Here is a 15,707-nt window from a genome sequence, read left to right as displayed (position 1 = left end):
GAGAGGGGAGCAGGCATTATGAGAGTATAGGAGAGGAGAGGGGAGGGGAGGGGAGGAGACTAGAGGAGAGGAGAGGAGAGGGGAGGAAAAGAGAGGAGAGGGGAGGAAAAGACAGGAGAGGGGAGGAGAAGGAAAGAGAGGAGAGGAGAGGGGAGGAAAAGAGAGGAGAGGGGAGGAAAAGAGAGGAGAGGGGAGGAGACTAGAGGAGAAGGGAGGAGATGAGAGGAAAGGGGAGGAGACTAGAGGAAAGGAGGAAAGGAGGGGAGAGGAGAGGGGAGGAGAGGAGAGGAGAGGAGAGGAGAGGAAAGGAGGGGAGAGGAGAGGAGACTAGAGGAAAGGAGGGGAGAGGAGAGGAGAGGAGGGGAGAGGAGAGGAGGGGAGAGGAGAGGGGAGGAGACTAGAGGAGAGGGGAGGAGACTAGAGGAGAAGGGAGGAGAGGAAAGGGGAGGAGACTAGAGGAAAGGAGGGAAGAGGAGAGGAGGGGAGAGGAGAGGAGTTCAGCTTCACATGCCTCCTCTAAGGTTGAGGTGAGGATAGGGGGAAGGTAAACTGTTCCTAGATCTGGTCCTGAGGTGGAGATGTGTATTCAGCGCCACCTGGTGGGGATGTGAAGTATCACCACTGAAAGATTCTAACTACAGAGTGGTTATCTAACTTGTGTACTGTAAATCATGTGTTCATGATTGGGCTCGTAATATTACATGACATGATCGACTAGTCAGGTCTGAATAAGAGTGTCTAAAGGGTGTGTCCAAAACAGTGTATTAAAGAGGGTGTCATTTAGGACACCCCTCCTGATACACTGTGCCTGTGTCCCCCCAGGTGCATGGCTCGACCCCGGGGAACCCTGCAGGGGCCCTTGGGGTGGGGAACATGATCAGTGGGCTGAGGGCCATGGTGAAGGAGGGGGGGTTCAGTTCCCTGTGGAGGGGCAACGGGGTCAACGTCATGAAGATCGCCCCTGAGACCGCCATCAAGTTCTGGGCCTACGAACAGGTGGAGTGGAGCGGGACTGGGAGCCACAGACAACTACACTACACTACACTACACTATATTACACTACACTACACCACACTACACCACACTACACCACACTACACTACACTACACCACACTACACCATACTACACCATACTACACTACACTACACTACACTGTATTACACTACACTACACTACACTACACTACACTACACTACACTACACCACACTACACTACACCACACTACACTACTCTACATTACACTACATTACACTACATTACACGACACTACACCACACTACACTACACCATACTACACCACACTACACTACACTACACTACTCTACACTACACTACACTAAACCACACTACTCTACACTACACCACACCACACTACACCACACTACACTACTCTACACTACACCATACTACACTACACTACACTACTCTACACTACACTACTCTACACCACACTACACTACTCTACACCACACTACACTACACTACACCATACTACACCACACTACACTACACTACACCACACTACACCATACTACACCACACTACACTACACTACACCACACTACACTACTCTACACTACACTACGGCATACTACACTACACTACACTACACCACACTACACTACACTACACCATAATACACCATACCACACTACACTACTCTACACTACACTACACCACGCCATACTACACCATACCACACTACACTACACTACACTACTCTACACTACACTACACTACAGAGCGGGACTGGGAGCCACAGACAACTACACTACACTACACTACACTACATTACACTACACCACACTACACCATACTACACCACACTACACTACACTACACTACACTACTCTACACTACACTACATTACACTACATTACACTACACCACACTACACTACACCATACTACACCACACTACACTACACTACACAACACTACATTACACTACACCACACTACTCTACACCATACTACACCACACTACACTACACTACACCACACTACACTACATTACACTACACCACACTACTCTACACTACTCTACACTACACTACACCATACTACACTACACTACTCTACACTACACCACACTACACTACTCTACACTACACTACTCTACACTACACCATACTACACTACACCACACTACACTACTCTACACTACATTACTACACTACACTACACTACACCACACTACACTACACTACACTACACCACACTACACCACACTACACCATACTACACCACACTACAACACACTACACTACACAGCACTACACCATACTACACTACACTACATTACACCATACTACACTACACTACACCACACTACATTACACTACACTACTTTACACTACACTACACTAGACTACACTACATTACACTACACTACACCACACTACACTACACCATACTACACCACACTACACTACACTACTCTACACTACACTACACCACAGTACACTACTCTACACTACACCACACTACACTACACCACACTACACTACACCACACTACACTACACTACACCACACCACACCACACCACACTACACCACACCACACTACACTACACCACGCCATACTACACCACACACTACACCACACACTACACTACACTACACTACACTACACCACTACACTACACCACACTACACTACACCACACTACACCACACACTACACCACACTACACTACACTACACCACACTACACTACACTACACCACATTACACTACACCACACCACACTACACTACACCACATTACACTACACCACACTACACTACACTACACTACACTACACCACGCCATACTACACCGCACACTACACCACACTACACTACACTACACTACACTACACCACAGTACACTACTCTACACTACACTACACCACACTACACTACACCACATTACACTACACCACACCACACTACACTACACCACATTACACTACACCACACTACTCTACACTACACCACACCACACTACACTACACCACACTACACTACACTACACCACACTACACTACACTACACTACACCACACTACACTACACCACACCACACTACACTACACTACACCACACCACACTACACTACACCACACCACACTACACTACACCACACTACACTACACTACACCACACTACACTACACTACACTACACTACACTACACTACACTACACTACACTACACCACTACACTACACTACACTACACTACACCACTACACCACACTACACTACACTACACTACACTACACTACACTACACTACACTACACACTACACTACACACTACACTACACTACACCACACTACTCTACACTACACTACACTACTCTACACCACACTACACCACACTACACTACACCACACTACACTACACCACACTACACTACACCACACTACTCTACACTACACTACACCACACTACTCTACACTACACTACACTACACTACACTACACTACTACACTACACTACACTACACCACACTACTCTACACTACACCACACCACACTACACCACACCACACTACACCACACTACACTACACTACACTACTCTACACTACACTACACTACTACACCACACACTACACTACACTACACCACACTACTCTACACTACACTACACTACACCACTCTACACTACACCACACTACACTACACCACACTACTCTACACTACACTACACTACACTACACTACACCACACTACACCACACTACTCTACACTACACTACACTACACCACACTACACTACACCACACCACACTACTCTACACTACACTACACCACACTACTCTACACTACACTACACCACACTACACTACTCTACACTACACTACACCACACTACACTACACCACACTACTCTACACTACACTACTCTACACTACACTACACTACACTACACCACACCACACCACTCTACACCACACCACACCACTCTACACTACACTACTCTACACTACACTACACTACACTACACCACACTACTCTACACTATACTACACTACACTACACTACACTACACCACACTACACTACACCACACTACTCTACACTACACTACACTACACTACACCACACTACTCTACACTACACTACACCACTCTACACTACACTACTCTACACTACACTACACTACACTACACTACACTACACTACACTACACTACACTACACTACACTACACTACACTACACTACACACTATACTACACTACACTACACTACACCACACTACACTACACCACACTACTCTACACTACACTACACTACACTACACCACACTACTCTACACTACACTACACTACACTACACCACACTACTCTACACTACACTACACTACACTACACTACACTACACCACACTACTCTACACTACACTACACTACACCACACTACTCTACACTACACTACACTACACTACACTACTCTACACTACACTACACTACACTACTCTACACTACACTACTCTACACTACACCATACTACACTACACCACACTACACTACTCTACACTACACTACTCTACACCACACTACACTACACCACACTACACTACACTACTCTACACTACACTACACCACACTACTCTACACTACACTACACTACTCTACACTACACTACACCACACTACACTACACTACACTACTCTACACTACACCACACCACACTACACCACACTACACTACACCACACTACTCTACACTACACTACACTACTCTACACTACACTACACCACACTACACCACACTACTCTACACTACACTACACTACACCACTCTACACCACACTACACTACACCACACTACTCTACACTACACTACACTACTCTACACTACACTACACCACACTACACCACACTACTCTACACTACACTACACTACACCACACTACACTACACCACACCACACCACACTACTCTACACTACACTACACCACACTACACTACTCTACACTACACTACACCACACTACACTACTCTACACTACACTACACCACACTACACTACACTACACCACACTACTCTACACTACACTACACTACTCTACACTACACTACACTACACTACACCACACCACACCACTCTACACCACACCACACCACTCTACACTACACTACTCTACACTACACTACACTACACCACACCACACTACTCTACACTACACTACACTACTCTACACTACACTACACTACACTACACTACACCACACTACTCTACACTACACTACACTACACTACACTACACCACACTACTCTACACTACACTACACCACTCTACACTACACTACACTACTCTACACTACACTACTCTACACTACACTACACTACTCTACACTACACTACACTACACTACACCACTCTACACTACACTACACTACACCACACTACTCTACACTACACTACACTACACTACACCACACTACTCTACACTACACTACACTACACTACTCTACACTACTCTACACTACACTACACTACTCTACACTACACTACACTACACTACTCTACACTACACTACACTACTCTACACTACACTACACTACTCTACACTACTCTACACTACTCTACACTACTCTACACTACACTACACTACTCTACACTACTCTACACTACTCTACACTACACTACACTACACTACTCTACACTACTCTACACTACACTACTCTACACTACACTACACTACACTACACCACTCTACACTACACTACACTACTCTACACTACACTACTCTACACTACACTACACTACTCTACACTACACCACACTACACTACACTACACCACACCACTCTACACTACACTACACTACACTACACTACTCTACACTACACTACACTACACCACACTACTCTACACTACACTACACTACACTACACTACTCTACACTACTCTACACTACACTACACTACTCTACACTACTCTACACTACACTACACTACACTACTCTACTCTACACTACTCTACACTACACTACTCTACACTACACTACTCTACACTACACTACTCTACACTACACTACACTACACTACACTACACTACACTACTTTACACTACACTACACTACACTACACTACACTACTCTACACTACACTACACTACACCACACCACTCTACACTACACTACACTACACTACACTACACTACACTACACTACTCTACACTACACTACACTACACTACACTACACTACACTACTCTACACTACACTACACTACTCTACACTACACTACACTACACTACACCACACTACTCTACACTACACTACACTACACTACACTACTCTACACTACACTACACTACACTACACTACACCACTCTACACTACACTACTCTACACTACACTACACCACACTACACTACACCACACTACTCTACACTACACTACACCACACTACACTACACTACACTACACTACACTACACTACACTACACTACACCACACTACTCTACACTACACTACACTACACTACACTACACTACACTACTCTACACTACACTACACTACTCTACACTACACTACACTACTCTACACTACACTACACCACACTACACTACACCACACTACTCTACACTACACTACACCACACTACACTACACTACACTACACTACACTACACTACACTACACTACACCACTCTACACTACACTACACTACACCACTCTACACTACACCACACTACTCTACACTACACTACACCACACTACACTACTCTACACTACACTACACCACACTACACTACACCACACTACACTACACTACACTACACTACACTACATCATCCTGTTCATGATATTTCTGACACCTGTTACTTTCACATCATCATCCACTGCTCTCTCTGACTCTCCCTCTCTCTGTCTCTCTGACTCTCCCTCTCTCTCTGTCTCGCTCTCTCTCTCTGTCTCACTCTCTCTCTCTCTCTCTCTCTCTCTGTCTCTCGCTCTGTAGATCAAGAGATGGATGCGTGGCAGTAAGGAGAGGGGACCTCTGAGGGTTCATGAGAGGTTTGTAGCTGGGTCGTTAGCAGGAGCTACTGCTCAGACAGCCATCTACCCTATGGAGGTTAGAGCACACAAACTCACACTCAAAAATACACATAAACACACACATTAAAATACACACACACACACACACACACGAAAATAAACACATTTACGCATGCACTTCAGCACACACACACACTCGAAAATACACAAATTCACACACTTGTATGCACACATATACATTGATGTGGAAAAACAATATTTCTCCCACATCCACTAACAAACCCCCCCCTCCCTCCCTCCCTCCCCCAGGTCCTGAAGACTCGTCTGACCCTGGGGAAGACAGGCCAGTACACCAGTGTGTTAGACTGTGCCAGACAGATCCTCCACAGGGAGGGCATCATGGCCTTCTATAAAGGATATGTACCCAACATCATAGGCATCATACCCTACGCTGGCATCGACCTCGCCGTCTACGAGGTGTGTGTGGGGGGGAATGGGGAGGGTGTGTGGGGGGAATGGGGGAGGGTGTGTGGGGGGAATGGGGGAGGGTGTGTGTGAGGGGGAATGGGGGAGGGTGTGTGTGTGAGGGGGAATGGGGGAGGGTGTGTGTGTGGGGGGGAATGGGGGAGGGTGTGTGTGAGGGGGAATGGGGGAGGGTGTGTGTGTGAGGGGGGAATGGGGGAGGGTGTGTGTGTGAGGGGGGAATGGGGGAGGGTGTGTGTGAGGGGGAAATGGGGGAGGGTGTGTATGGGGGGAATGGGGGAGGGTGTGTGTGAGAGGGGAATGGGGGAGGGTGTGTGTGAGGGGGGAATGGGGGAGGGTGTGTGGGGGGGAATGGGGGAGGGTGTGTGGGGGGAATGGGGGAGGGTGTGTGAGGGGGGAATGGGGGAGGGTGTGTGTGTGAGGGGGGAATGGGGGAGGGTGTGTGTGTGAGGGGGAATGGGGGAGGGTGTGTGTGAGGGGGAAATGGGGGAGGGTGTGTATGGGGGGAATGGGGGAGGGTGTGTGTGAGAGGGGAATGGGGGAGGGTGTGTGTGAGGGGGGAATGGGGAGGGTGTGTGGGGGGGAATGGGGGAGGGTGTGTATGAGGGGGAATGGGGGAGGGTGTGTGTGGGGGGAATGGGGGAGGGTGTGTGTGAGGGGGAATGGGGGAGGGTGTGTGTGGGGAATGGGGGAGGGTGTGTGGGGGGGGAATGGGGGAGGGTGTGTGTGAGGGGGAATGGGGGAGGGTGTGTATGGGGGGAATGGGGGAGGGTGTGTGTGAGGGGGAATGGGGGAGGGTGTGTGTGAGAGGGGAATGGGGGAGGGTGTGTGTGAGGGGGAATTGGGGAGGGTGTGTGGGGGGGGAATGGGGGAGGGTGTGTGGGGGGGAATGGGGGAGGGTGTGTGTGGGGGGAATGGGGGAGGGTGTGTGTGGGGGAGAATGGGGAGGGTGTGTGTGAGGGGGAATGGGGGAGGGTGTGTATGGGGGGAATGGGGGAGGGTGTGTGTGAGAGGGGAATGGGGGAGGGTGTGTGTGAGGGGGAATGGGGGAGGGTGTGTGTGGGGGGGATGGGGGAGGGTGTGTATGAGGGGGGAATGGGGGAGGGTGTGTGTGGGGGAATGGGGGAGGGTGTGTGTGGGGGGGTATGGGGGAGGGTGTGAGTGAGGGGGAATATATCACTGATGTAGTTGGTAATGTCTCTCTCTCTCTCACCCTCTCTCTCTTCCCTCCCTCTCTTTCTACCCTCTCTTATTCACCCTCCCTCTCTCTCCTCTACCTCTCTCTCTCTACCCCCTCTCTCCCCTTCTCTCTCTACCCTCTTGCTCTCTCTCTCCCCTCTTGCTCTCTCTCTCCCCTCTCCTGCACCCCTCTCTCCCCCTCTCTCTCATCCTCTCTCTCTCTCTACACTCTCCCCCCCTCTCTCTCTCTCTACACTCTCCCCCCCTCTCTCTCTCCCCATCTCTCTCTCTACACTCTCTCCCCATCTCTCTCTCCCTCTCTCTCTCTACACTCTCTCCCCCCTCTCTCTCTACACTCTTTCTCCCCATCTCTCTCCCCCTCTCTCTCTCCCTCTCTCCTCGCCCTCTCTCTCTCTCACCATCTCTCTCCCCCTCTCTCTCTCCTCTCTCTCTTCTTCCTCTCTCCCCCTCTGCCTCTGCCCCCCACCTCTCTCTACTTCCTCTCTCCCCCTCTCTCCCATCTCTCCCCTCTCTCTGTCCCCTCTCTCTCTCCCTCTCTCTCTCCCCCTCTCTCTCTCTCCCCTCTCTCTCCCTCTCTCTCTCTCTCTCCCCTCTCTCTACTTCCTCTCTCCCAGACTATGAAGAATGCGTGGCTAGCGAGGCACACAGATTCAGCAGACCCAGGTGTTGTGGTGTTAGTGGGGTGTGGAACCATGTCCAGTACCTGTGGTCAACTAGCCAGTTACCCTCTGGCTCTGGTCAGAACACGCATGCAGGCACAGGGTGAGACAGGGGGAGGTGGGGGGCAGGGCTGTGTGAGAGGGGGAGGTGGGGGGCAGGGCTGTGTGAGAGGGGGAGGTGGGGGGGGGGAGGGCTGTGTGAGAGAGGGAGATGGGGGTGGGGGGGCTGTGGGTGTGTGAGAGGGGAGATGGGGGTGGGGGGCTGTGGGTGTGTGAGAGGGGGAGGTGGGGGTGGGGGGCTGTGGGTGTGTGAGAGGGGGAGATAGGGGTGGGGGGCTGTGGGTGTGTGAGAGGGGGTAACATTAAACTAGATTTATCTACCTGTCACTTTTCCCCATGTGTGCATCCGCTCTCTCTTCTCTCCTCTTCCTCCTCTCCTCCTCCAGCCTCTGTGAAGGGCGGCCCTCAGCTCTCCATGCTAGGTCTGTTCCAGAACATTGTGACCCAGGAGGGCGTGGCTGGCCTCTACCGCGGCATCGCCCCCAACTTCCTGAAAGTCATCCCCGCCGTCAGCATCTCCTACGTAGTCTATGAACACATGAGGAAAGTCCTGGGGGTGGAGAGATGCAGATGAGGAGGGGTGGAGAGATGCAGATGAGGAAGGAGGGAGGGTGGAGAGATGCAGATGAGGAGGGGTGGAGAGATGCAGATGAGGAAGGAGGGAGGGTGGAGAGATGCAGATGAGGAGGGGTGGAGAGATGCAGATGAGGAAGGAGGGAGGGTGGAGAGATGCAGATGAGGAAGGAGGGAGGGTGGAGAGATGCAGATGAGGAGGGGTGGAGGGTGGAGAGATGCAGATGAGGAAGGAGGGAGGGTGGAGAGATGCAGATGAGGAAGGAGGGAGGGTGGAGAGATGCAGATGAGGAAGGAGGGAGGGTGGAGAGATGCAGATGAGGAAGGAGGGAGGGTGGAGATGCAGATGAGGAAGGAGGGAGGGTGGAGATGCAGATGAGGAAGGAGGGAGGGTGGAGATGCAGATGAGGAAGGAGGGAGGGTGGAGATGCAGATGAGGAAGGAGGGGGGGTGGAGAGATGCAGATGAGGAAGGAGGGGGTGTGGAGAGATGCAGATGAGGAGGGGTGGAGGGTGGAGAGATGCAGATGAGGAAGGAGGGAGGGTGGAGAGATGCAGATGAGGAAGGAGGGAGGGTGGAGAGATGCAGATGAGGAAGGAGGCAGGGTGGAGAGATGCAGATGAGGAAGGAGGGAGGGTGGAGATGCAGATGAGGAAGGAGGGAGGGTGGAGATGCAGATGAGGAAGGAGGGAGGGTGGAGATGCAGATGAGGAAGGAGGGAGGGTGGAGATGCAGATGAGGAAGGAGGGAGGGTGGAGATGCAGATGAGGAAGGAGGGAGGGTGGAGATGCAGATGAGGAAGGAGGGAGGGTGGAGATGCAGATGAGGAAGGAGGGAGGGTGGAGAGATGCAGATGAGGAAGGAGGGAGGGTGGAGAGATGCAGATGAGGGAGGAGGGAGGGTGGAGAGATGCAGATGAGGAAGGAGGGGGTGTGGAGAGATGTAGATGAGGAAGGAGGGAGGGTGGAGAGATGCAGATGAGGGAGGAGGGAGGGTGGAGAGATGCAGATGAGGGAGGAGGGAGGGTGGAGAGATGCAGATGAGGAAGGAGGGAGGGTGGAGAGATGCAGATGAGGGAGGAGGGAGGGTGGAGAGATGCAGATGAGGGAGGAGGGAGGGTGGAGAGATGCAGATGAGGAAGGAGGGAGGGTGGAGAGATGCAGATGAGGAAGGAGGGAGGGTGGAGATGCAGATGAGGAAGGAGGGAGGGTGGAGATGCAGATGAGGAAGGAGGGAGGGTGGAGAGATGCAGATGAGGAAGGAGGGAGGGTGGAGAGATATCATAGATGCCTTGGAGAGAATAAGATGAATGAAGGAGGGAGAGGGAGGGAGGGAGGGAGATGCTGGAGGGAGGGATCGTAGATGCATTTGAGTGGGGGAGAGAATGAGGTGAGATAAGTAGAGAGATAGAGAGAGGGATGAAGACGAGACAGACCAATGTGGGGGGCAGCTATGGGCTTGTTGCATGACCACACCTAAAGACACAGTGAGAGGAGACGGAGGGAGGGACCAAAGGAGGGACAGAGAGAAAGGGAGTAATGAATCAAATAACAGAGAGAGACATCTCAAGTCCTGCACCCAAGTGATGTCTAACCGTGTGGAAGCTTTGTGGTTGCAAGTGTCAACATGGTTTCTATGACAACACGTGTGACGTTTTACATGGCCTGCGCTGCATGTGGAGGTGTTTCTGGCGTCGAAAACTAGCCGACTAGCTTCTCTACTACTGGGTTGGGCTTTTCTCTCTCTGCATTAACAACGGGCGAGGACATGTTTGACTACTAACGGTGCTTCAAGACTTTGACCAAAAGCAAAACCCTTTATCATTTCACTACTGACAACGCCTCAAAAGAAGGATCACAATATGACCTTTTTCCCCGTGAATCTTTAGGTGGAGAATAGAGAAATCTCTGGGATAAGATGACACCATCTCCATGTTGTGTGGTTGGTTGGTCCTGAAGAAGGAAGGGATACGCCACTGGAACCTTGGAACCACCAGGACTTCTAGAACTTTTCATATTGGAACCACCAGGACTTCTAGAACTTTTCATATTGGAACCACCAGCACTCCTAGAACTTTTCATATTGGAACCACCAGGAATTCTAGAACTTTTCATAACGGAACCACCAGGACTTCTAGAACTTTCATATCGGAACCAGGGTGACTTGAGAACTTTTCACAATGAAAAAAGGACCAGTAGCAATCTACCTGCCATGACTCATCGTAGGTGGAAGAAGAGGAAGAGGAGAAGACGAGGTGTTGAAGTCTTGCTTTCGATGATCTGAAAGGATTGGGATGTGCTTGTGGACACAGGATTTAAATAAACCTCTGCCTACGAGAGTATTTTAAATTATAATGCTGTGAGGACATTTTAGACAGCCGGATGAGAAACAAACACATTAAACCTTGTACTGTATTTAGTGTTGCAAAACTTCTGGAACTTTCCCCAAATTCCCTGATTTTCCAGAAATCCTGGTAAGACTTTTTCTGGAATCAGACAGAAATAAGCACAAAATCCTCAATCCTCCAACCTGGGAATTTGGGGGAAAATTACAGGATTTTGCAACCCGATATTGAAACTTGATTTTTTTCTGAATCCCAGTTACTGTGGTACGTTTCAACAAAGAGTTTTATCAAAGTACGTAAATAGTTAGAGATGCATGGTTTAATCAAGTGCTAAAGCCAATAGAACACTGACACGCGCTGATGTCATCACGATGATGATACGACTCAGAGGTGCTCCCCCTTTTACGTGTGTGTCAGTGTGTGTGTGTCAGTGTGTGTGTGTACAGCGAGTAGGTGTGATTTTTGTCTCACAAAAAATATGATAAAACTCCAGAATGCCAAATCAACCAAACTGCCAAGACTGTGTTATTCTTCCCTCTTCTGAATAACTTCCATATTACCATAGTGTATTTATTTAGTTGGTTTATGTGTATGAGGTTATATCATAACAAGGACTTTACTATGAGTCCAATGACTACACTATGAGTCCAATGACTACACTATGAGTCCAATGACTACACTATGAGTCCAATGACTTCAATATGAGTCCAATGACTGCAATATGAGTCCAATGACTGCAATATGAGTCCAATGACTTCACTATGAGTCCAATGACTACACTGAGTCCAATGACTACACTATGAGTCCAATGACTGCAATATGAGTCCAATGACTGCAATATGAGTCCAATGACTTCACTATGAGTCCAATGACTTCACTATGAGTCCAATGACTACAATATGAGTCCAATGACTGCAATATGAGTCCAATGACTTCACTATGAGTCCAATGACTTCACTATGAGTCCAATGACTTCACTATGAGTCCAATGACTTCAATATGAGTCCAATGACTTCAATATGAGTCCAATGACTTCAATATGAGTCCAATGACTTCACTGTGAGTCCAATGACTACACTATGAGTCCAATGACTGCAATATGAGTCCAATGACTTCACTATGAGTCCAATGACTTCACTATGAGTCCAATGACTTCGATATGAGTCCAATGACTTCACTATGAGTCCAATGCCTTCAATGTGAGTCCAATGACTTCACTATGAGTCCAATGACTTCGATATGAGTCCAATGACTTCACTATGAGTCCAATGCCTTCAATGTGAGTCCATTGACTTCAATATGAGTCCAATGACTTCGATATGAGTCCAATGACTTCGATATGAGTGATTTCTGAGTTGAAGCCTATGGATGCGGCCCAAATAGCACCCTATTCGGTGCACTAAAAAGTAGTGCACTATTTTTATTACCTTTATTTAACTATTGTGAATGGGGGTTCTGTTCTGAGTATTGTGAGGGGGGGGTTCTGTTCTGAGTATTGTGAATGGGGGTTCTGTTCTGAGTATTGTGAATGGGAGGTTCTGTTCTGAGTATTGTGGGGGGGGGTTCTGTTCTGAGTGTTGTGAATGGGGGGTTCTGTTCTGAGTATTGTGAATGGGGGTTCTGTTCTGAGTATTGTGAATGGGGGGTTCTGTTCTGAGTGTTGTGAATGGGGGGTTCTGTTCTGAGTATTGTGAATGGGGGGTTCTGTTCTGAGTATTGTGAATGGGGGGTTCTGTTCTGAGTATTGTGAATGGGGGGTTCTGTTCTGAGTATTGTGAATGGGGGGTTCTGTTCTGAGTATTGTGAATGGGGGTGTTCTGTTCTGAGTATTGCGAATGGGGGGTTCTGTTCTGAGTATTGTGAATGGGGGGTTATGTTCTGAGTATTGTGAATGGGGGTTCTGTTCTGAGTATTGTGAATGGGGGTTCTGTTCTGAGTATTGTGAATGGGGGGTTCTGTTCTGAGTATTGTGAATTGGGGGTTCTGTTCTGAGTATTGTGAATGGGGGGTTATGTTCTGAGTATTGTGAATGGGGGGTTCTGTTCTGAGTATTGTGAATGGGGGGTTCTGTTCTGAGTATTGTGAATGGGGGGTTATGTTCTGAGTATTGTGAATGGGGGGTTCTGTTCTGAGTATTGTGAATGGGGGTTCTGTTCTGAGTATTGTGAATGGGGGGTTCTGTTCTGAGTATTGTGAATGGGGGTTCTGTTCTGAGTATTGTGAATGGGGGGTTCTGTTCTGAGTATTGTGAATGGGGGTTCTGTTCTGAGTATTGTGAATGGGGGGTTCTGTTCTGAGTATTGTGAATGGGGGGGTTCTGTTCTGAGTATTGTGAATGGGGGGGGGTATGTTCTGAGTATTGTGAATGGGGGGTTCTGTTCTGAGTATTGTGAATGGGGGGTTCTGTTCTGAGTATTGTGAATGGGGTGGTTCTGTTCTGAGTATTGTGAATGGGGTGGTTCTGTTCTGAGTATTGTGAATGGGGGGTTCTGTTCTGAGTATTGTGAATGGGGGGTTCTGTTCTGAGTATTGTGAATGGGGGGTTCTGTTCTGAGTATTGTGAATGGGGGGTTCTGTTCTGAGTATTGTGAATGGTGGGTTATGTTCTGAGTATTGTGAATGGGGGGTTCTGTTCTGAGTGTTGTGAATGGGGGTTCTGTTCTGAGTATTGTGAATGGGGGGTTCTGTTCTGAGTATTGTGAATGGGGGGTTCTGTTCTGAGTATTGTGAATGGGGTGGGTTCTGTTCTGAGTATTGTGAATGGGGGGGTTCTGTTCTGAGTATTGTGAATGGGGGGGTTCTGTTCTGAGTATTGTGAATGGGGGGGGTTCTGTTCTGAGTATTGTGAATGCGGGGGTTCTGTTCTGAGTATTGTGAATGGGGTGGTTCTGTTCTGAGTATTGTGAATGGGGGGGTTCTGTTCTGAGTATTGTGAATGGGGGGGTTCTGTTCTGAGTATTGTGAATGGGGGACATATGTCATGCACAAGAGAGCCTTGATCTAAGGCAATGCCATGGTGCTCTTTCATCAGAAGAAAAGTACTGGTAGTTTGAAGTTGCTGTTGGTGTGGTGTCATTATGTATGAAAATATATATTGTGATATTATTGTTATGTCCCAAATTGCCCAATATTTCCTATATAGTGCACTTCTTTAGACCAGAGACCATCCCCCTATATTCTTTTTTTTATTGAACTAGGCAAGTCAGTTAAGAACAAATAATGTTTTTAGAGTGACGGCCTACCCCGGCCAAACCCTCTCCTACCCTGGACAATGCTAGCCAATTGTGCACCGCCCTATGGGACTCCCGATCACAGCCGGTTGTGATACAGCCCAGGATTGAACCAGGGTCTGTAGTGACACCTCTAGCACTGAGATTCAGTGCCCAAGACTGCTGCG

At 48.6% G+C, this 15,707-nt stretch overlaps 1 protein-coding gene across 3 annotated transcripts in view; it reads left to right on the top strand.

Annotated features, from left to right (window-relative positions):
* LOC135531818 (mitochondrial adenyl nucleotide antiporter SLC25A23-like) overlaps positions 1-13,760 on the top strand; it is a 28,875-nt gene extending 15,115 nt beyond the window's left edge. For 2 of the 3 annotated variants that reach the window (XM_064959612.1, XM_064959607.1), the window contains exons 6-10: positions 823-996; positions 6,954-7,067; positions 7,301-7,468; positions 9,289-9,436; positions 9,780-10,159. In XM_064959612.1, the coding sequence (XP_064815684.1) occupies positions 823-996; positions 6,954-7,067; positions 7,301-7,468; positions 9,289-9,436; positions 9,780-9,967 (792 nt within the window). In that variant the 3' untranslated portion in view covers positions 9,968-10,159. Of the gene's footprint in view, positions 1-822; positions 997-6,953; positions 7,068-7,300; positions 7,469-9,288; positions 9,437-9,779; positions 10,160-11,854 lie in introns of those variants that run through there. The other variant, XM_064959613.1, reaches the window with a different exon arrangement.
* Positions 13,761-15,707: the final 1,947 nt, after the last annotated feature.

The sequence above is a fragment of the Oncorhynchus masou genome, chromosome 5 (assembly GCF_036934945.1).
Source record: "Oncorhynchus masou masou isolate Uvic2021 chromosome 5, UVic_Omas_1.1, whole genome shotgun sequence".
NCBI lineage: Eukaryota > Metazoa > Chordata > Actinopteri > Salmoniformes > Salmonidae > Oncorhynchus > Oncorhynchus masou.
This window is presented reverse-complemented; position numbering and strand designations above follow the sequence as displayed.